Source organism: Bos indicus, chromosome 19, assembly GCF_029378745.1.
Source record: "Bos indicus isolate NIAB-ARS_2022 breed Sahiwal x Tharparkar chromosome 19, NIAB-ARS_B.indTharparkar_mat_pri_1.0, whole genome shotgun sequence".
Taxonomy (NCBI): Eukaryota; Metazoa; Chordata; class Mammalia; order Artiodactyla; family Bovidae; genus Bos; species Bos indicus.
The window spans coordinates 8559062-8583350 of record NC_091778.1 but is presented as its reverse complement, the minus strand read 5'-3'; the positions used below and the strand labels follow the sequence as shown (position 1 = coordinate 8583350).

Here is a 24289-nt window from a genome sequence, read left to right as displayed (position 1 = left end):
AGAATGCAGAAGTGTGAGTCCAGCGGCCTGCCCTAGGGTGAGATGAGAAAAGAGCTGAACTGTGTGCGTCCTAGCAGCCGAGAGCTCTCCCTCTGCTGTGGCCTGTTCTGGGACTGTGGGCCAAAGGAGCTTTGGAATTGCTTTAGACCTGCCTCTGTGCCTTTAGCTGTCCGGGTAAAAACATCACCTCTCTGGAGGCCTGTGCTGGAGCACAAACCCACGTATTGTCTGGCCCCTGGCAGGCTGGTCTGTGGAGGGGACACTCTAAGAGCTCTATTTTAATCTTTTGGAGCTGGGCCAGGGTAGGAATTCAGCTGCCAGCACCAGGCTCCCCACCCCCACCCTCTCCCCCTCGCCCCCATACTGCTACCCCTCCTCCTGGTTTCATTTGCTCTGACCTCCCATCATGAGAGGTGCTGGTGTTCTTTTTTTCTCCCTTTCTCTTTTCTAAACTACCAGGGCTCTTTCATTGATTTGACCTCCCAAAGTGAGGCAGACCAGGGCTCCTCAGTGGGCTACTCGGGGCTCAGAGCTGGCATGGAGCCAGCCCTTGAATCCCGAGATTTACCTCCAGATGTGTGTGCCTCTGTGCTGGTGTGGATGGGTGTGTGTGTGTTGCGTGTGTGGGGTGGGATCTGAGAGTGCTGGTGCGTCTGTGTGTGTTTTTGTATCTCTATGAGTCTTCTCTCCAGATGAAGAGAATGTATCGGGCGGGGAAACTGAGGAAAAGATGGCAGGGAGAGTCAGGGGTGGCCCGCAAGCCCACTCTTCTCCCACGGCCTAAGTCCTTCCCCGGTTGTCTCTCTAGGTGTGTCTTCTTGTCCCTCCCCGGCCTTTTCTGGGTAGGAATGAATGAGCCTTGTAGCCAGATCACATGGCATAGCCAGCAGGGGACTCCTTGAATTCTGGCCTCGGCCACTGGCTGGCTGGGTGATGTCAGGCATGTGATTCCCCTTATCCTGAGCCTCAGTTTGCCAACCTGGAAAATGTGGAGGGATACCACTACCAACTTTCACAGAAGGTGGGGACCCGATGATTCGCTGGCACTCCAAAGGTGGCCTGTAATGCCAGTTCCTTCCCAGCCTACCTGGCCTTTCCCAGGAATAAGTCCGAAAGCACCAGCGGGGCTGGGGCCCTGACCCCAGTGAAGAGGCGGCCCAGCTGGGAAGGAGGGGCCGTGTTCTTCCTGCAGGAGTGGGAGGGGGCGGAGGGTGGGGCCCTGGCTCTCCCCCCGGAATCTCCCACCTTCCCTCACCCCCATGCTGCGGGCCTCTGCCAGTGATGTGCATTTTCCCCTCTGCACCGGCCTCCCAAACTGACTCACTACCTCGACAGGGTAGCAACTTCCAAAACAAAACTTTTTCAACCAAGGAAAATATAACTGTGAAGAGGAAAACATTTCAGTATCAAGCCTCCTGGGACCCGAGGAAATGTTCTGAACGTTTGTCAGGGAACCGTGCTGTCCTGACCTCACAGGCTTTGCTGAGGATGGCAGGAGGACAATGGCTGGCACCTGGCACCAGCCAGGCCGAATGACCCATGCGGGGGCTGGGCTGGGGCTCGAGTTGCCCCGGACTCGAAAGAATCAAGTGTGTGTCTACCATCGTGCCTCAAAGCAGGCCCCACCATGGCAGGACAAACATCCCGCAGGACAGGGGCCTTGAGCTGTCCCATGCCAATCCTTCCACTTCCCTTCCAGCCCAAAGGAGATGCCCACGGCAGGCGTGCTGTCTGGCAGAAGGCCTGCTTGCTTCCCTCCTGGGTTCTGGGAAATGGCTGATGGAGAACATTCCACACTTTATAATAGTGCCCCCTGGAGTTGTGCAGTGCCTTGACCCTTTCCAGGACACTCCAGGGAAGGGATGGTAGGGCAGTGGTTGGGCAGGATCTAAGAGAACAGCTGGTGAATGGTGCTGATGCCAAGTCAGGATGCCAGGGCAACTCCAAGGGCTATTCCAGACCCTATCCACTGTAACTCCACAATGGTCTGGATGATCAGGGAAAGGGAAACGGAAATAAGCAAAGCTGTTTTCTGAGAGGGACTGGGGTCAGAGTGGAGCAGAAGGAGGAACTTGGGGGGGCAGGTATTGGAACGGGATGTTGAGCAGAAATCACTCAGCTGTTTTCCTTCCCCACTCTGCTCTGGGATAGACTCATCGTCGTGTCTACTATCCTCACCCACGTGCTCTTCCCCAAAGAGCAAAGGCAGCACCTTATAAACTTATAAACAAAACAGAGATGCTCAGAGAGGAATCATGACTCATCTCTGATATGTCCCCACTGTGAGTATTTTTTTATTTGAAATTTAAAAATTTTGTATTTGACCAATTTATATTTTTTTATACAACTTTATTTATTTAGCCTTGCCTGTGGCGAGTCTCCGTTGCTGCATGGGCTTTTCTCTAGTTGCGGCGCGGGGTCTACTCCCTATTTGTGATGCGCAGACGTCTCATTGAGCTGTCTTCTTTTGTTGAGGAGCACTGGATCTCGGGTAAGTGGCTTCAGCAGTTGTGGCTTCTGAGCTCTAGGGCACAGGTTCAATAGCTGTGTGGATGGGCTTAGTTGCTTCTCGGCATATGGGATCTTCCTGGATCAGACATCGAACCTGCGTCTCCTGCATTGGCAGGTGGATACTTTACCACCGAGCCCCTCATGAATATTTGAAATTTCAAAGCTGAAAACGATCCTGCGCATTTGATAGATGTCTTCATCTGTAAGTTCAGAGAGGAAAAGTGTCTGGCTTGTAGTCACAGAGTGCCTGGCCCTGAGCTAAAACATGTGCCTCCCGGGAAAGGGTCTGTGTGCTTTGCTATCTGACTCAGCTTCCTTTGTGGTCACTATCTTGGTTCATAATGTCCTCTGTGTGTCTGTCCACACAAGGTGTCTGTTCCAGAGACAGAGAGCTTCCGGTGGCCAATTCAGGCACTGTCCTTCCTTTCTCATAAGACCTAAGTCTACGGCATGGAGCATGCTGGAGAGTCAGGAGTCTTGGGCCCTGGATTTCACTTCATTGAGCCTCAAGTTCCTTATTTGCAAAATGGAGATAAAAGTTCTTGCTGTGATCACTTCACAGGGAGGTTTGTCAATCTCAAATAAAAAGGTGCTTGTGAAAGTCTTTTATAAATATATTGGAGAGTGCAGTTACCAAAAGCTTGGTGGGATAAGTGGTGTGGGCAAAAACGGCCTTTCGGGCATTGGGACAATACTTTTGCAGGTTTTCTGGGTGCTCCGAGGGTGCAGCTGGGATAGGTGACCAGCATGTATCCATCTCCACTGGACAGGATGCTGGGCTCTTGGATCCAATGGGCCGTCTGGACGGCAACGTTTCCCACCGACTTCCTTCAGGAGGCTGACCTCAATCAAAGCACTCTGGAGGTGGCACGTGGAGTTCGTGGTAGAGTTTTTCAGGAAACCCATTCAATGCAGCCTGAAGGAGCGTCCTCTGATCCATTATAGAGAGCCGCAGGCTGGTAAGCATTTGGAAAAGTCCTGGAGTTAATTTCTCTGTGGAGAAGTTAAGCAAACTATGACAATTAACCTGATTTTCAGTGGATCGCTTCATCAGTTTATCACCCATTTAACAAGTCTTTGTACCAGGAGCTACGAAATGTGCTGGGGAGATGAAGATTAAAAAAAGAAAAACCAAACAAAGCCAGGCAATTGCCAAGGGGGAAGGGAGTAGGAGAGGGAAGGACTGGGAGTTTGGGACTAGCAGATGCGACTATTACATATAGAATGGATGAACAAGGTCCTGTTATATAGCACAGGAAACTATATTCAATATCCTGTAATAAACCATAATGGGAAAAAAATAGGCAGTTAGAGATCTGATCTAGTCTAGTATAGACTAGTCTAGTATCCTGATCCAGTCTAGGGTACTGCTGGGGCCTAGCTTCCTCTAGTCTGTGTCTAACGCCAGTCCCTTCTGTGGCAAAATAACAGTACAATGATTGACGGAAGAGGGACTATATGATAGAATAAGGATTATTATTATTAGTAGTAGTAGTAGTATAGACAGCATAAGAAGCATTATGCAAACGTGAGTGTGCCATGTGCTACCTGAAGAAGAAAATGCATTTGCACAGTCAAGGAATCATTGCAAAAATCTAACTTACTTGACAGATAATACTGGTTGAGAGAATTTCCTGGTGAGTGTTTTTCCTTGCCTGGCAGTCACTGTAAATCAATAAGAAACTCCTGGTTTCAGTTCAGTTCAGTCGCTCAGTCATGTCCGACTCCCTGCGACCCCATGAATCGCAGCACGCCAGGCCTCCCTGTCCATCACCAACTCCCGGAGTTCACTCAGACTCATGTCTATCGAGTCAATGATGCCATCCAGCCATCTTATCCTCTGTCATCCCCTTTTCCTCCTGCCCCCAGTCCCTCCCAGCATCAGAGTCTTTAATTCTCTAACATAATATTCAAAAATTTTTCTGGAGAAGAAGAAATTATTTCTCGCTGGCAGATGGAAATACTGCATATTGCTTAGCATACCTTATCAAAAGGGCTAAGCAGTCAATGAAGGCTCACTTCTTACTTGGCTTGAATTTGAAAGACCTGCCCTTCCCAACACCTCCCCAGGAGTGTCCATAGAAGAAAGGGGATATCAAAGAGCCGTGTCATCTGTTTGGTTTGAAAAAGAAGGTAAACTTTTATTTAAAGGCAGAATTAGGGAGAGAAAAGTAATGGTTTGCTTAGAAAGATGACAATTTACATAGGGAAAACAGCACGTTTTATCAGGACAACAGAACAGCCTTCTTAGGCTGTCAGGAAAGCCGACCACAAACATGCCAAAAAAAGTTGAATTTGTGTGTGTGTGTGTGTGTGTATTTAAAAGAATTCTGTAAAACAACATAAGACAAATACATAGTCCAAATCAGTATATTTTCTGTTTTTGGGAATTCAAGAGGACCTTTGTGCAAGTTCCTGGGATTGAAGTAATCTGTTTGTAGTATTCTCAAACACAGAAGATATCTCAAATCTCAGCCAGAAGGAGTAGCGGTAAGGGAAGCGCTTTGTGGGTGTATTAACAAAGGCATAGAGAGGTAGAGATAGGACAGCGCATGCAGAAATGCACTGAAGACATTTAAACATGCACGCAGTGGAGGAGGGCTAAGGTCGAGATGCCTGAGCTCCTGGGTGCAGTCTGATGAGAATATTTGCCATGGTAATTTGCTGCTGTATTTTCATACTTGACACCAACCAACTGTACAAGAGAAATTACTCAACTGCTATTGATCGATAGAGGGCCAACAGGTTAGAGTTTTCCAATAATTGTCAAGACAATGCCCTAAATAGTAACTCTTTCAAAGTTTCAGTGAGATTTTAAAAACTCAGACTGAAAAATCTTTGTCTTCATAGAGACTTGGGAAAAACAGGTAAGGCAAGTACTGACAATTCTATTAGTTTATTATTTAATTGACATTTTTCCACACTGCAGACAAGGGCTTGGAAATTATCCTTTAAACAACAAAATATCTTATGAAGAATCAACAATATTTTTGACTTCTTCCTCCTTGAACTAGGTTTCAACAACATCAAATTAGATATAAAGTATATTAGTAATATTTAATGCTTATGAAATAAAGTCATTCCCTCTGACGGGTAAGATTTCTTCTGTTGACAATTTTTCTTTCAGATACAATTAGGCAGGTAGGAAATTATCAAAAATACTTGCCATTAGAAAAATTATCTTAATTCTTATTAACCCCTGACCTCATATAAATTGGTAGGCTCAAGAGGCATGCATTTCACCAGTGTTGGTTTTGACTGAGGGTACTGGCCAGTTACAATATCTATTTAAAATGCTCAAATAGTCTGCAAAAGTACATTCTACAAAATATTATTGTTTCAAGATTGGAGGTCACATTTAACACACCGTACATGATTCTTCTGTACATTTACAGAGGTTTAAAGCACACAAAATTGTGCAGATAACATACTGAAGTCTAAACTTTTACATAGACTCAGTTGCATATGTAGCAACGAGATACAATAAATTCTGAACAAATAACAACCAATAATCAGCCAAATTACTATGTACACATTAGGCAGAAAGCAGTTAAACATTGCCTAATAGAATGTCACTTAAATTATTTTTTCTATAAAACACTCCTACTCTCCTACCCCACCCCCACACTTCTTTAAATTCATTTTCCATAAAAAACATTAAACTGATGCTGTGATAATATACATAAGTGCTCCCAAATGTCAGCTTTGTCACAGGGCAAGAAGCAACACAGCAACTCAGAGTGACTTAATGCAACAATTTGCTGGTCTTGGTTTTATAAATCAGCTACTGGATGGTGGTAACTGTGAAACCATATTCAGACTTTTACGTCATGGGATGAAGGAAGAGGAGCAGAGTATTAACTAATAGCTTCTTAACATTTGCCACTAAGTTAAATATTGACTTTTCCTAAAATAAAAAAAATGTATATATCTAGAGAGTAAAGACCGGAGGATAATATTGAAAACAAACAACAACAAATCTCCTTCCTTTATCCAAAGAGAATATTGTCACAGTCTACTTACATGATTATTTAAACAAAACCAACTCTCCTGTTGAATAAACAGTTTACAAATTCATTAATAATGGAAATGGAAGAAATAATTAAAAAAACAAAACAAATATAACTACTGTGTGCAGATGTGGTGGAAAAACCAGAGACCTGAAATATGGCAAAATCAGTGCTTCATAAACAGTCAATGGATTTTTCTAAAAATACTTTTTGCTAATGGCAAAGTTCAACACCTCAGAAAAGCTCTGAATTAAGATCTTAGAATAAGTTTCCAAGCTGTACACATAGTTTCAAATACACTACCTTTGTTGTTTGTAAGGCCGCATTGAAGTTTAGCGTAACAGTCATAAGCCATGTGTTTGAACATCTTATGAGAGGAGACCGGCAGAGAAACAAGTTTTTGCCTTGTTCACCCTACTACCTGTGAAGAGGTATCATTGCTTTCCAAATAGCTCCTTTAAAAATTTCCTTAAAGGTATGACCAGAAAAAAGCTCCAATTTGCTTAATTGAATCATCTGGAAAAATATTTAGACTTTATAAAGTGACAATGTAGCACTTTCAATTCTCTGAGAGTGCTCTCTTGTTAATCTATAACTACCCTCTCTAATTGGTATGTTATAGTCCAATAAATAAATACACCAAGAGATGCACATTGTCTGCTGTAGCTCTGCTACATGCAAAGTTGAGTGAGCTGCAGAATAATGCCATCAACTTTCGAACAAGTATCAATCTTAAAAAGCCAGTGAGTTCTGTGTGCTGTTAACAGAACTAGGGAACTGAAACGCCCTGCAGACCCCCTAACAGCTCGAGTTGACGGTTGTCCAAGAGAAAGGGAGTGTATCTAGGGTGGAGCGTGAAGAACGAGACAGCGCCAAGGAGGTGGGGTTATCTTGTATGCCTACTTGTCTAAAACTGTCTTCGAGGGAAGAGCTCAGCGTTCACCAGGGCGCACATTCATGTGGCAGGAGAACAATGAATGAGAGGCCAGTCCTCTTTCCCACTTGTCTGGCATGATCTGCTGGCAAGGATGGCGTAGGTGTTTGCCAGGTGGCTCCAGGACAAGGTCTTTTTAGGGGAGTACAACAAGGCTTCAGTCAGTGCTTTTCATAAAGTGCTTTGAGATCCTTCAGGAATGGGGGCTGGAAGAATATTATTACTAACTGGCTTCAACTTTCAAACCACATGGAACCATTTTCTCCAGTGCAGTTATTGCTTTGAACATTAGTGAATGTTCTTAAAACGGAATGGTTCTTATCTTAAATAATCACTTCTTAAAATACCCACTCCCCAGAGTGGACGTTTTTGATGACTGTCTCCCAGGTACCTTCACCAAGAAAAATGCTGTGATAAGCTTGTAAATGATCACTGAGCCTAGGTATTGATGAATTGCATTTTCCAGGCTATCTTCTTTTATGAATAGATAGCAAGAGTGAAACCAAAGATGTCGAGCCCAACATACACTGTGTGGGCCTGGTTGAGGCGACAGGCTCCCGCTTCTCCTAAGACATGCGTAAGGTAATGGATGATGATGACGGCTACACTCAAAGCAATATGTGAGCTCCCTGCAGCCTGGGAATCTGTTTCATACTTGATAACTTTGTTTTCTGTGGGACTTAGAAGAGAGTCCCAGGGAAGACTTTGACCAGTGATTTTTGAGGGTTTCATAAAGGTGAAAATTAAGCATGGGAGAAACACTGTGGAAAAGAAGATCTGAATCAGGAAAGTTTCCTCCAGAGGCTCCCTGGTTGGACTTAAAAAGAATAAAAGACAAAAGTCTATCACATCCGAAACAAACAAAACAAAATAAAGCTGATAAGACAAAGCAAAAGAAACAAACAAAATATCCTTAAACTTTGTAAAGACTCTAAAATAAGAAGACTGGACAGCTGAATAAAGGACTATGATTTGGAGAACACAATTATTTCTCACAAGAAGGTATTAATTGAAACTAGGCTCACAAGGAGTTGTAAAGTGGAGGTGGAGGTGGAGGGAAGCTCCATGAACAAACAGTGGATTATCGAGGATATAATGTCTACTTTTCTAATAGGAATATTGCTAGGAAAATGCATTTTCAAGTTGATTGAGTATGCCCGCTGAAATCTAACATTCATTTATTTACTTCACCGGCATGCTTCTCTTTTCCTCATAGAAAGTGAAAAAAATCCCCCATGTCCATAATATAAATTAGTGAGTTTGAATTTAATGCCATTTTACTTAATGAGTCATTATTTGGCCTAATATATCAAAATGTGCTGACTGAATGAGGGGGTCAGAGGGATAGGTCAGAAATTGAGTGGAGACAATTCTGCGTTATTTTGTTTTTAAACTGGAGTCATATGGTAAGCAATTTTAAATGCATTTCTCCTGATTAGGTTTTAACTTAATTATAATTAATTAATTTGCTTAGCGGAGAAGGCAATGGCACCCCACTCCAGTACTCTTGCCTGGAAAATCACATGGATGGAGGAGCCTGGTGGGCTTCAGTCCATGGGGTCGCTGAGTCGGACATGACTGAGCGACTTTACTTTCACTTTTCACTTTTATGCATTGGAGAAGGAAATGGCAACCCACTCCAGTGTTCTTGCCTGGAGAATCCCAGGGACAGTGGAGCCTGGTGGGCTGCCGTCTATGGGGTCGCACAGAGTCGAACACGACTGACGTGACTTAGCAGCAATTTGCTTAGATATCTATTGTATGAAATTTGCATTTTCTAGCAACAAGGAGCTCTGTGATATTGGAAATTTGTTAGATAAAGGTGGAGAAAAAGAGTTGAATTTGGAATTAGAAGTAGATAAATGATCTGTAAACTAAGTAAGTAGAATACAGATAATCCAAAGCTGATTAGGTATTTACCAATTACCAATGGGACAGTCTGCCCTAAAGGAAATGGTTCTGGGTTCTGATCCTAACTCTAAGACAAAACTAGCTCTGTGACCTTGAATAAGTCACTTAATCTCTCCGGGCCTTAACTGTCTCATCTGTAAATGCCAGAACTTAGACTAATTTTATGGTTTATTCTAGTTCTAGAATAGAATTCAATCAGAACAGAATAAAATTGCATTTTAAAATCCTTTCAGGCTTGGGAAAGGAGTTGCAGTGATTCTGATCAAGATTCTTTGGGTGTGGGGAGTGGTTCATTGAGTATAAAATCTCTTAAAACAAAGACTGAGCTGGGCTTTAGTTTTCTAATGACCATAGGCCACAGGCCAAATCTGTACCTATACACCAGGATAATTACTTATGTTTAAATCAAATGTTTTAAAAATGGAAGGGATCAGAATAACATTGTGAACAGGTGACCTTGTATGAATTCCCATGAGAAGGAATGGCAGAACTGTGGGGACAGGGGTAGGACCATAAAGAGCAATATTTAACCAAAGTGCCTGTGAAGCAGAAAAGGACTGTTTAGAGAATCAGTGAACTGAATGGATCTTGGCTCCAGGAAAGGAGAGAAGACTCATGCCTATTTTGAGTGCACAATGTAACTGCTCTTTGATTTGGGTTTCTCCTTTGTGAGAAAGGCAGGTGGGAGTCCTTGAGACCAAAGCAAGGTTTTTGGGTGTCTTTGGGCATAGCCATGGAACCACTGACAAGGCCTTTTAAGATTTTTCCTGAGGCCAATGGGGCAGCTGATCTAGGAGCAAAACTGAGGATTGAAAAAGGGAACGCAGAGTGTCTGAAACGCTGGACAGTCTTTCCGATGACCTGTGTGGGGGTGAGGAGATGTGCCTGAGTCACTGAGAAAATTCCATCCCTGCCTGGCCACGTCTGAAGGGCACTTTCTTGTCTTTCTATCACCTAAGAACCTGCAACAGATCCATTATCATTCTCAGAGTCACAGCCCCCATGGCTTTGCTTATTTTAGGACTGGAAAGGAAATACAATTTTGCACATGTCTCCATCTCCCTCCCCTTGTCTTGTCTCCAATCCAGACTTCCACTTAACTCGGCCATCTCCTTGCACCCAGGAATAATTCATGGCCCATTTTCATGCTTGAATGGGATCTGAGTGGACAGAATGGCCTGCTTCCTGGCCTATTTTATCTTTGCAAGAGAGAGCTAGAAGAGATGCCTCCTCTACTTTCATTTCTGGAGGTTTCCACACAGCACTAAATTGAAGAAAAGGCCTACCCAAGGCCTAATAATCAGATCAGTGCTGATGGACAGATTGGATTTGATGAGCTGCTGAGAAACACTCACTTTGGAACAACTTGGTTTATCTGACAGGGAACCCAGGACAAGGCCACTGACCCTATTCCCTAGAGACACAACTTGGGCTTCTTTCCTCAAACTCTTCTAAAGGTTTGGAATGGGGGGGGGGGGGTGGGGGGCGGGAAACAATGCTAATCTTATTTTCATCTGTAAAACTCCTTCCTATCAATCACAAATGCTTGAAAGAGACTTAACTCAGGAGTCAGACTACAGAGCCAGCTGCAGAGCTGAGGGTGGCTCTTGGGTTGTCCTACTTCAGCCAAGCCCTTCGTGGATCACAGCCTTGTCATGGTGAAGGGGCTTTCATAATCAATGAAGCTATGAGCTGGGCCATACTGTGCAGTGCCACCCAAGACAGATGGGTCATAGTCAAGAGTTCTGACAACCTGTGGTCTGCTGGAGGAGTGGCAACCCATTCCACTATTCTTGCTGAGACACCCCCCATGAACAGCACTAGAAGGCAAAAAGATATGGCACGGGAAGATAAGCACCCCCAAAGCAGGCAGCCAATATGCAACTGGGGAGGAGCAGAGGGCAATTACTAATAGCTCCAGAAAAAATGAAGTGGCTGGGGCAAAGCAGAAATGATGCTCAGTTGTGAATGTGTCTGGTTGTGAAGGTAAAGTCCAATGCTATGAAGAACGATAAGGCATAGGAACCAGGAATGTTTGGGGCCATGAATAAATTGGACACAGTCAAGCACGAGATCACAAGAGTGAACACGGGCATCTTAGGAAGCAGTCAACTAAAATGGAGAGGAATAGGAGAATTTAATTCAGATGACCATCATATCTACTACTGTGGGTAAGAACCCCTTAGAAAAAAATGGAGTAGCCTTCCTAGTCAACAAGTCTGAAATCCAGTGTTTGGGTGCAGCCGTAAAAATGACAGAATGATCTCAGTAAATTTCCAAGGCAAACCATGTAACATCATAGTAATCCAAGTTTATGTCTCAACCACTGATGCCAAAGAAGCTGAAGTTGACTGATTCTATGAAGACCTACAACACCATCCAGAAATAACACCAGAAAAGATGTCCTTTTCATCATAGTGGACTGGAATGCAAAAGTAGGAAATCAAGATTCCTGGAATAACAGGCAAGTTTGGCCTTGGAATACAAAATGAAGCAGGGCAAAGGCTAACAGAGTTTGGTCAAGAGAACATGGTTTGTTTGTTCAGAGCAAACACCTGTTTCTAGCAACCCAAGGGATGACTCTACATGGACATCAATAAGATAGACAAAACTGAAATCAGATAGATTATGGTCTTTGCATCCAAAGATTGAGAAGCTGTATATAGTTAGCAAACACAAGTCCTGGAGCTGACTGTGGTTCAGATCACAAGTGCCTTATTGCAAAATTCAGGCTTAACTTGAAGAAAGTAGGGAAGATCGCTAGACCATTCAGGTGTGTGTGTTAGCTGCCCAGTCGTGTCTGACTCTGTGTAACTCCATGAACTGTAGCCTGCCATGTTCCCCTGTCCATGGGATTCTCCAGGCAAGAATACTGGAGTGGGTTGCCATGCCAGACAACCAATTCCAGACCCAGGGGTTGAGCCTGGGTGTCCTGAATTGGTGGATTTTTACCATCTGAGCCACCTGGGAAGACCATTCATGTATGACCTAAATCAAATCCCTTATACAGTGGAGGTGATGAATAGATTCAAGGGATTAGATCTGGCAGACAGAGTGCCTGAAGAACAGTAGATGGAGGTTTTTAACATTGTACAGGAGTGAGTGACCAAAATCATCCCCCAAAAAGAAATGCAGGAAGGTAAAGTGGCTTTCTGAGGAGGCTTTACAAACAGCAGAAGAAAGAAGAGAAATAAAAGGCAAGGGAGAAAGGGAAAGATATACCCAACTGAATGCAGAGTTCCAGAGAATAGTAAAAAAAGATAAGGAGGCATTCTTAAAAGAGCGATGCAAATAAATAGAGGAAAACAACAGAATGAGAAAGACTAGAGATCTCTTCAAGAAAACTGGAGACATCAAGGGAACATTTCACGCAAAGATGGGCAAAATAAAGGACAGAAATGGGAAGGACCTAACAGAAACAGAAGAGATTAAGAAGAGGTGACAAGAATACATAAAAATATACAGAAAAGGTCTTAATGACCCAGAGAACCACAATGCTGTGGTTACTCACCTAGAGCCAGACACCCTGGAGTGTCAAATTAAGTAGGCCTTTGGAAGCATTACTACAAACAAAACTAGTGGAGCTGATGAACTATTTAAAATCCTAATCTAGCTGAACTTAAAATTCTAAAAGATGATGCTGTTAAAGGGCTGCACTCAATATGCCAGCAAATTTGGAAAACTGAGCAGTGGTCACAGGACTGGAAAAGGTCAGTTTTGATTCTAATCCCAAAGGACAATGACAAAGAACATTCAAACGACTGTACAATTGGGCTAGCAAGGTAATGCTCAAAATCTTTCAAGCTAGGCTTCAGCAGTATGTGAACCGGGAACTTCCAGATATACAAGCTGGATTTAGAAAAGGCAGAGGAACCAGAGATCAAATTGCCAACATCTGCTGGATCACAGAAAAAGCAATGGAGTTCCAGAAAAATATCTAATTCTGCTTTATTGACTATGCTAAAGCCTTTGGCTATGCAGATCACGGTAAGTTGTGGAAAATTCTTAAAGAGATAGGAATATCAGATCACATTACCTGTTTCCTCAGAAACCTGTATGCAGGTCAAGAAGCAACAGAACCAGACATGGAACAACTGTTGAGGTCAAATTCGTGAAAGGCGTACAAGGTTGTATATTTTCACCCTGCTTATCTAACGCCTATGCAGAGTATATTATGGGAAATGCCAGGCTGGGTGAATCACAAGCTGGAATCAGGATTGCCAAGAGAAGTATCAATAACCTCAGATATGCAGATGATACTACTCTAAAAGCAGAAAATGAAGAGTCTCTTGGTCAAGGTGAAAGATGAGATTGAAAAAGCTGGCTTGAAACTCAACATTTAAAAAACTATGATCATGGCATCTGGTCCTATCACTTCATGACAAACACAAGGGTAAAAAGTTGATGCACTAACAGATTTTATTTTCTTGGGCTCTAAAATCACTGTGGATGGTGACTGCAGCCATGAAATTAAAAGATGCTTGCTCCTTTGAAGGAAATCTACGACAAACCCAGATAGGGTATTAAAAAGCAGAGTGATCTCTTTACAGAAAAAGGTCCATATAGTCAAAGGTATGGTTTTTCTGGTAGTCATGTACAGATGTGAGAGTTGGAACATAAAGAAGGCAGAGCTCTGAAGAACAGATGCTTTCAAACTGAAAGGCTGGACAAGACTCTTGAGAGTCCTTTGGACATCAAGGAGATCCAAACAGTCGATCCTAAAGTAAATCAACCCTGAATATTCAGTGGAAGGACTGATGCTGAAGTTGAAGCTCCAATACTTTGGTCACCTGGTGCGAAAAGTGGACTCACTGGAAAAGACCCTGGTGCTGGCAAAGATTGAAGGCAAAAGGAGAAGACGGCAGCAGAGGATGAGATGGTTAGATAGGATTGCCAACTCAATGGACATGACTTTGAACAAACTCCAGGAGAAGGTAGAGGTCAGAGGAGCATGGCCTGCTGCAGTCCATGGCATCACAAAAAGCTGGACACGCCTCAGAAACTGAACAACAAACCTCCGCCACAGGTGCGCCATCAGGATGGTATGCTTGCACTCTTGTGTCCAGGACTCCATGTTGACACCAAAACTCTTTTATGTCCTTTATAGGCTGAACTGGGTATAAGACTGGCCACTCTTGCCTCCACTCCCAACTCTAAAAAAGAGGACCTTGAACCTCTAACCTTTGGATTTTTAACCTGGAAAGCAGTTTAAATTGGGTGAAAACATGGGTGGAGGCGGACTGGAGTACGGGGATGGAAAATGCAGGGACTCGCAGTGAAAAGAGGACAGCCAACTGTAGACCTCCCTAAAGCATGCTGCTGAGTATCTCTGACACAGGGGAGGTGGTAGGGTCCTCTGGGCTCAACTCTGGGCCCGTGGCGCTGGGCAGGCCCGAGTGGCCTACGATGGCAGGACTCAAGGCGGCCCAGGGTTTGGTGTCCACCAGGGCTGCAGGGTAGGCCTCCACGTAGATGCGGTGCACCGCAGGCCTAGGGTCCTGGAGGCTGCTTTTCCTCTCCTCCGGGAGGCTGGCAGCATGGGCCAGAGGCAGGCCCCGTGGCCCCTCTGGGGCAGGTCCTAGTCGCTCGGCCTCCTCAGGCTCCTGGGCCAGGCCGCAGGCCCTGGACAGGTGCTGTGTGTACACGCCCTCTGACAGCGACAGCGACTGCGTTTCGCCGTGCATGCGCAGCCAGCGGTGATGGCGGCTGAAGCCGCCGTAGTGCGGCTGCTTGGCCGACTTCCGTTTTCCCAGGAAGCCCAGCGGCGGCCGTGCTCCTGGTGCCATCTTGGCGTGGTTCTTGGGCGGGAGGCTTGTGAGGGTCAGGTTGTGCAGGAGCTCGGCGCATGAGTGGTCGGTGTCCTGGCCTGGCCCCGAAGGAGCCTTCATATCGTGCACCTGCAGGACGTCGGGGGCACTGCCACTCAGTCCGTTTCGGGACTGCTGGGCAATGTCGTGCGATGACAGGTAGACCAGGTCCAGGTCTCGGGGGCTCAGGGCGTCACTGGAGTCATAGTCGCTGTCGGTGGGCAGGAAGACTTCTGAGCAGCCTTCTTCATCAGAGCAAGGCTGTGAATCTGCAAAGCCAGAGACTGTGCTTAGAAAAAAAGAGAAACTCCTAGCCAGGGCTCAAGTACGGTCCTATGTTTGAGGCCACACCCCCGTGCCTAGAAGGGCCTACGCTTTGTTTAGTGGTCTCTGCTCATTTCTTGATATTTTAGTAAGTTTTGAGCAAGGGGTCCCACATTGTCGTTCTGTGTAGGACTCTATAAGTTATGTAGTAGGTCCCGTTCTTAGCTAAAAACAGGAGGGAGAGGAGTCTGACTGGACCAACCAGCCTTGCAGCAGCAGAGGGCAACATGCCCTCCCTTGCTCACACCTAATTTTATTATTCACTTTTCCCTGGACTTGTGGAGAGAGGGTGAAACGGGAAATAAAGCTGGATGTCATTCATTTATTCGTTCCCTAACCTTATTTCAGAGGTGATTTTTACAGTTGATAAAATAGCAGAAACTTAAAAGGGGGAAAGAAGAGGAGGTCCTATGGTGGCAGAAATGAGGGAAAGGTGGATTCAAACCCTGGTTGTCCTCCAGATTGCTCTGTGATCTTGGAAGAGTTACTTAACCTCGTTGAGCTTCAGTTTTCTTATCTGCAAAATGGGGGTGATAATAGAACTTCTTACTTAAAGTGACTGTAAAAGAGTCGTTTATGCATATTAATAGTTAACCTTGTTGTCAGTGTTTAAAAAGAAAAAAAATTAAGGCCAAAGGAGAAAATAAAACAGAAGTAAAATCAGAGGCGAAAATCAGCCTCAAAGGGAATGCTATCCTGATCATAAGTGAACCAGAAGTTTAGTTCTGTATATACAGTATTTGTAATTTAATGCAATACAAAATGATTATATTTTTTCCCCAACCAGGTTGTACATTTCTGTAGGACAAAAACTATCTTAAAATCCTTTGAATTTTCCACAGAATTCAGCCCATATTGGGTACTTGGTAAATAAATATAAGCTAATTTTGAAAACATTCAAGTCCTTTTAAAAAGAACAAGAAATCGCTCCTTTTCAAATCTGAGCCAGTCCCATTCAAAAATCCCCATAGGATTATTTATTTATTTGGGTGCACTGGGTTTTAGATGTGGCAGGAGGGACCTTTACTTGCGGCACGCAAGATCTAGTTCCCTGACCAGGGATCTCACTCGGGCCTGCGCCGAGTCTTAGCCACTAGACCACCAGGGAAATCCCTTCCATGGGATTTTTAAATGGAATTTAGTAAGTTGATTTTTAAATTTATCAGGAAAATAAAATGTGTGAAAATAAGGTTTTTTTAAGGTCCAATAGGAAAGAGCCTGATTTATGAGGTGTCAAAGCATATAGAATTTTGGTAATTAAAACTTCTAATAGAAATTGATGTATAATGGACAGATGGACCTGTAAAACAGAAATATAAAGTTCAGGAACTGTCTTAATTCAGTGTGATGATTGAACGTATGGTAAAATAACACTTCAAACTAGGGGAGTGAATAGAGTTTTCAGTATATAGTGTTGGTACAAGTGGTTATCCTTTAGTAAAATAATTTGAGAATGTCCTCTGTCATCTCACATATAAAAGTAAATTCCATGTAGTTTAAATATAGCAAGCAAACTCTACAAGTATTAGAAAACAGTATGTTTGTAATTTTGGGTAGGAAGGTCTTTCTAAGCAAGATAAAACCCCAGAAGTCAGAAAAGAAGTAACTGATAATTTGAATATATGAACGCTTAATACTTTGAAATGATCACATAAAGTAAAGGTAAGGGATAGATTGAAAGAAAATAGTGATAATATGTATAAGAAAAGATTAATTTTACAGACTACATAAAGATTTCCTGTAAATTAGAAGACAATCCAGATGGGCAGAAGATAACCAACACTTCAAAGAATATTTAATACAAGTGGCCAATAAGCATAATAAAGCTATTCAACCTAGGTAGACTATAATTACTAATTAGGTAGTAATTTGGGAAATGCAGTTGAAGTAAAAACAGGGCATTTTTTTTTTTTTGCCCATCAGATTTGCTGAAAATAAATAGAATGATCAACTCCTGTGTTGAGAAGAATGAAGTCAGGGACCCATATAATGGTGGTGGGACTATAAGCTGGTCTGGCTCTTTGGATAGCAGCTTTGTAGAATAGATTAAAAATGTGCATATCATTTGTCCCAGCAAGTCCTTTTTTTAGATATCTATGTTTGAGAAATTGTCACTATGTGTACATGGAAGCATTTACAAATTGTTTACTGTAACATGATTTATAATAGTGAAAAACTAGAAATAACCTTGTGGCTGAGACTCCTGTGAAAGGAAGACTTAGAGACACAGAAGCATTAAGAAAAGAAAAATAGTTTAAGAAAAGAAAAATACTTTACTTGGCAAAGTTCTGCAAGGGAGTCCAAATTCAGTACTGGCTTGCTGATTAAAAAATACAACAGGTATTTGAAATGAAAACCCACAGGGTTATAAGGTTATAGTTAGTCTGTTCATGGTGGAAAATCAGACATGATTATCAGAAGACTATTGCAAGCTTCAGGGGAAAAAAAATGTTTTGTTAATGGAGTGAGTAATTTACACAAATGGGATTAAGGTTTCTTCTATTTTAGGGACTAGAACCAGATGTAATATATATTTTTTGGTTGTTTGTTTATTTCAGGGTCAGGGAGTGAAGTGTTTCTTTTCCTTTTTTTCCTGGCTGTAGAAGATGACATTCCTTACTCATTGGCAGGACAAGATTTCAGTTTTGTTCACTTGCTGCTGGCTGCTACCCAATATCCATTATCCTTTTTTAGTTACAAAATCTTAAATTTTGTTTGAGACAGCAGTGCATTCATGTAAAAGACCACTTTTTTTTTTTTCAGCTTCCTTTGCAGCTAGGCATGGTCATATAACTAAATTCTGGCGAGTGAGATAGAACTGAAAGTATGGTACGAAGCTTTTGGAAGGCTGCATTCAAGGAGCTGGCTTAGCTGGGAGATGGACCATTTTGTTTTTTCTTCCAATTGCCTGTAACAAGATGTGTTGGCTGGGCTCATGAGGCAACCTTGGAAAAGGAAGCCATGTTCTAGGATGGTGGAGCTGAAAAATGGAGCATGGTGTCTGAAGACCATAGAGTCTACGAACTGTCCCTGATTTGTCTTATCTCTGGGCTTCTTTCACATAAGAGAGAAATAAAGTATCTTGTGTTAATGACACCCTTATTTGGGTTTTCTGTAACACAGATTCAGACTTAATCCTAACTGATGCAAATCTAAATGTTTTTTATTAGGGGAATGGTTTAAAAATTTGGGCACATCCCTACTATGGATCCAGCTACAGAGAATGAGATCAACTCATATGTTGTTCTTTAACTAATGTTTATCAAAAAGGACTCCCTTTATTTATTTATTTTGGTTCCACTCATCTATTCAAGGATTCTCTCAAACAAAGCCTTTTTTAGAAAGTATCTCTCAACTGTCCCAGAAAGGATGGCTCATTTCTGCACTTCTGAAATATTTTTTGCTTCTATTATCTTTTGGCACTTAGCTTGTATAGACTTGTATTGTTAGTTATCGTTTTAATGCAAATATAACATTCTGGTTTCCTGGTTGGACCAGAGCCCCCTTCCGGCAAAGATACTTAATTCATCCATTTGTTCAACAATGAAGATTTTGTTTTGCTTGAGCTCCTTCTCTAACAGAAACACCATGTTTAGTGGCTGACTGAATGTAAAATTAATAAGAAATGATCTGTTTCAGGGATTTTACTGTTTTAATGGAAGTGGGGTATATGCATCTATAAGACTGTGGAAGAACATACCTTTTATAAAAGAAGTTTAGCAAGTAAGATGCAGGTTTATAGAATAGATCATATTTTATTGGGACAGGATTGATAAAACACTATTGTGTTTATTTTTTCTCTCCATTCATTCATCTCTGTTTCTATGTATATTAATTTATTTATTCATCTACTTTCAAAAAATTATTTGAGGCAGCTTTTAATAATAAATATACAAATGTTGAGGAAAGGATTAGAAAACAGAGTGAAAGGAAACAGTATAAGTAGTCCTGATGATGGGAATAAGAGTGGAATTTGGGGAAAATGGGGCTACAAAAGTAAGATGCCAGCATTTTCACTCTAGGAATTTATCCTAGAAAAATTAAGGTTTATTTTCATGCAGGAACCTGTATATGAATGCTCATATAACAGTTTTATTGGTATTAACCCCAAACTGGAAACTACCCAAATATCTTTCAATGGATGTGTGATTAAACAAATTGTGATACACCCATTCAATGAAATGCTACTCATAAATACAAATAAAGAATTCTATTTATGTAAAATTCCTGAAATAATTATAGAGATGAAGAACAGATTAGTAGTAGCCAGGGTAGGGGCGGGAGTGGGGTGTGGTGTGTAAGGTATAAAGGGGTAACAGGAAGTTTTGTGGATTTGGTACAATCAACTATGGTGGTGATTACCCAAGACTATACATATGACAGATTGCACAGGGCTATGCAATCGAGCCTACATGCTTATGTGCATACACACACTACACACACACACACACGAATGAATATAACTGGTGAAATTTAGATGAACAGTAGATTGTACCAGGTTCTTGGTTTTGATATTGTACAAGAACTGTATAAGATGTGAACACTGGAGAGAGCCTGGGGAAGGAGAACATGGAAATACCTGTACATTTCTCTGCAACCTGATGTTCTTACAATTATTTTAAATACATGTTTATTTTTTTTAAAAGACAGGATAGAGCCAGAGGAGAACAGTGAATGCCTAGATAAGGAGTTTGTACCTAATTTTGTAGCCAATGGGTAATTTATCAGAAACATTTAAAGAAATAATTAGCAAGATGAGAGCTGAAATTTATAATAATTATGTTGCAGGTAGGATGTAAGATGAACTGAATCAAGAGGAAAGAACAGGGAGGCCAGCTGGGGTGCTGTTGTCCAAGATACGTTTTTTCCTTTAAATATCTACCCTTTTTAGGTTGTGGGGTTGAGCAACACTGGTGATTATGAGGACGAAAATAGAACTCCAGGAAAGTCATTCATTTGAAGATGTTTACCGAGCACCTATTTTATGATAGACGGACATGGTCTCTGCTTTCAAGAAGTTCATAGAGGGTGGAGTAGACAATACGTAAGTCAGAATATACCTAAGATTAATTTCAGAGAGTGTAAAGTTCTATGAATAAAATGAAACTGGATTTCAGCTAGAGAGTGACTTGGGAGGGAGGTTCTTTAAATAAGGTAGCCAGGGAAGGAATCTCTGGAGTCTAGATGAGACTTCAATGATCAGAAGGAACCAGCTTTATCAAAATTTTAGGGAATAGTGTTCTAGGCAACTTGGAGAAGCAAGTGTGAAGGCCCTGAAATGACAAATATGTTTCTAGCCTTGGTGCCTGGAAGATAGGAATAGCATCAAACCAGAGGAGTTTAACTGCAAGAGGGTCGGGCAGTGGAAGACACGGTAAATTTGATTTGGGACAGATTGAACTTAAGCGGTTGGCCAAACCATCCTGGAGGGCTGGAACGGGAACATGGTGGGTAGCACAGTTGAGGGAAGGTGTTTGTGGGCAGAGAAGACACTGTTGGAAAGGGAACGACTGAAGATGCGAGCAGTAAGTTGATGGAAATAGCAAGGAGGATCACTTGGGAGCGCCGGTGCTGTCATCGATCTTTAGTGAAAAAACGTAAGGACTCCTGGTTAGGGAAGAAGGCAGACACAGCTTTTCAAGTTAAGAGAACTGGATAAAGGCTTGGGCTGAATGCTTTTCTTAAAACAATTTTTAGACAGTCCTTTTCCCTATCTTTTAAAATTTATTTATTAAATTGATTAATTAATTTTAATTGGAGGCTAATTACTTTACAATATTGTAGTGGTTTTTGCCAGACATCGACATGAATCAGCCACAGGTGCGCATGTGGAAACAGACAACAGTCTCAGAACTCTTAGCTGTTTTTGATGATGGTAGTGGTAGGTGCCATAGAGCCTTGATGAAGAGAAATTAATTGAAGATTTGACACTGGGCTGGAAGTAAGATCCATGCAATTAACTGGTAATTGACTTTAGTCAAACTTCCTTCTCTATTTGATCACTGACGTCTATTCAGCTATCCATATATACTATTCATTTGTATCCACAATAATAATAATAGTGCTTGATGTTTACTTAGTGCTCACTGTGAGCCAGCCATCATGCTCAGTGTTCTGGGAGCTTTATCTTATTTAATTCTTACACCAGTTCCCATTCGGACATAAGGATACCGGAGCCTAGGCTTATTAAAATTTCCAGCTCATATAAGCTGATAAGTGGCAGAATAGGAACCTATATGCAGATTTGTGTCACACCAAAGACCAAAGACTCAGAGGTTAAAACGTATGCCTGCAATGCGGGAGACCCAGTTTCGATCTCTGGGTCGGGAAGATCCCCTGGAGAAGGAAATGGCAACCCACTCCAGTATTCTTGCCTGGAGAATCCCGTGGACAGAGGAGCCTGGTGAGCTACAGTCCACAGGGTCGCAAAGAGTCGGACAGGACTGAGCAACTTCACTTTTTTCTTTCTTTCAAAGACCTGCTCTACTGCTATTCCCATGGCTTTCTGTGGAAGCTTCCTGCGGGCTGGGACCTAGTTCATGTGATCCACTTGGTGTGATGCCCACACAGTTATGTTAAGCTTTTAGTGAGAGAAATATGTTAGGTTTGTATTAGTTTCCTGTGGCTGCTGTGACAAATGACCACACACCGTGTGGCTGAAAACAACAGGAATGTATTCTCTCACAGCTTTGGAAGCTGTGAGGGTCTGAAGCCATGGGAGTCAGCTGGGTGGCACTCCCTCTGGAGGCTCTAGGGGAAAATATAATGTCTTGCCTCTTACTGGCAATGGCACCCCACTCCAGTACTCTTGCCTGGAAAATCCCATGGACAGAGGAGCCTGGAAGGCTGCAGTCCATGGGATCGCTGAGAGTCGGACACGACTAAGCGACTTCACTTTGACTTTTCACTTTCCTGCATTGGAGAAGGAAATGGCAACCCACTCCAGAGTTCTTGCCTGGAGAATCCCAGGGACGGGGGAGCCTGGTGGGCTGCCATCTATCGGGTCGCACAGAGTCAGACATGACTGAAGCGACTTAGCAGCAGCAGCAGCTGCTGGTGGCTGTGTATACCTTGGGCTGCATCACTCCAGTCTCTGCCTCTGCCTTCACATGGACCCTCTTCTGTGTTTTTTAAGGACATTCGTAATTGGATTTAGGGCCCACCTGGATAATTCAGGATGATCTCATCTCAAGGTTCTGAAATACCTCTGTGAAGACTCTTTTTCCAAATAAGGTCACAGGTTCTGAGAGTTAGGACACAAACATGTCTTTTGGTTGGCCACCGTTTAACCCACTAGGTGTCTGATAGTAAAAATGTCTAGAAGCAAGTGCTAAGGGGGTTGTACCGCTAAACTCTTTCCAGCCTGTAGTCAGGTCAAATGCTCTACAAGAACAGTTTGCACTTTGACACCACAGCATACAGATAGTGACTAGTGAGTATATGAAGGTATGCTTTAAGGGCTGACATTCTGATATTTTGATTGAGAATCACATTTTAAGACTCAGTCTTAGGAAGAGCTGGTGCTGATGTCCCCAGGTTGAGTTAGTTGCTCAGTTCTCTTGGCTCATAAAGCATTTTATTTATATCTCTGTTACTGCATTTATGAAGATTTATTATAAATTATTCTTTTATATTTTTATCTCTCTCATTAAGTGTAAACTCCAGAGGGCATGTACCGTGTCTTATTCAGCTCTGCTTAGTAAATGTTGGAGAAGCCAGTCAGTGAAGGAAAGGACTAAGGAAGGAGTTAAGCTAAGGGACATACATCCTCTATATTTCCCAGATCTGAACATGGACATATGAACAGACCATGAGGAGTAGAGTGTGAATTCATCATCATTGTATTATTAGCCTCTTGTGCTATATCTGATACGTACAAGAATCTCAGTAGAGAATGCTGCATGGAATTGAAACTGAAACAAATATTGAAATCTGAAAGCTTAAAGAGTGAGATTTGATTGCTTCCTAAAAACAATACTGAAAGCAGTCTGAAAAGATCTAATTTAATCTGCCACAGAAATAGTCTGAAAACAATCATCTACATCATTTAACTTCATTTTGTGTTTTTCATTTTGCTTCATATTTGGTGACTCTTAACTTGAGTCAGCAGAGTTGTAGTAGAAAGAACAATTATCTGAAAATTAGGCTGAAGTCCTGCCTTGCTCCTTACTGTGTATATGATGTTGAACAAATCACTTAGCCCCTCCCAACTTAGCCCCTTTATCTGTAGCATATAGGTAATCATGTTACCTATTTTCTATAGGTGCTATAAGGATTAAATTAGTTTGTTAAACATAGTTTAAGTGCCTTACAAACAGAAGGTGTTAATATTGAAATCTTTTTCACTTTTAAATAGAGAATAGCTAGAAAACGTATTAAGAGGTGACTCATTAATAATACAAACCAGTAATAAAGAAACTTCAAGATTTTGCTATGAGAATTACATTGATAATAAAGAACAATAATGTCTTGAATGGTGTCTTGTATTAGTCCAGTACTGTATTTCTCATCCTAGATTTAGCAAAGAATTTGTAAATTATGTAAATTTTTACTATAACTCCCAAGAGCAAGGGAGATAGGAGATAAATCAAGAGAAAGAGCAAGTTATAACTGTGCTAACCCAGGAAAGAGATGAAAAAGGGCTTAAGTATGAAGTGGTAAATATTATATTGTAAGTTCATGGACCTTTGGAAACCCTGCTCTAGTGGGAATCTAAATATTTGACTTCCATGGTGGTTGTCTTATTTATTATAGGACTTAGTGGAACCTATTGCTTAGAGTGGGATACCCCT

The 24289-nt window shown here is 42.2% G+C and overlaps 1 protein-coding gene across 5 annotated transcripts in view; it reads right to left on the bottom strand.

Annotated features, from left to right (window-relative positions):
• Positions 1-4612: 4612 nt before the first annotated feature.
• Positions 4613-24289, bottom strand: part of ANKFN1 (ankyrin repeat and fibronectin type III domain containing 1) — a 486838-nt gene continuing 467161 nt past the window's right edge. For all 5 annotated transcript variants that reach the window (XM_070772500.1, XM_070772498.1, XM_070772499.1 and 2 more), the window contains one exon: positions 4613-15442. In XM_070772500.1, coding sequence (XP_070628601.1) covers positions 14673-15442 — 770 coding nt within the window. In that variant the 3' untranslated portion in view covers positions 4613-14672. The remainder of the gene's footprint in view (positions 15443-24289) is intronic.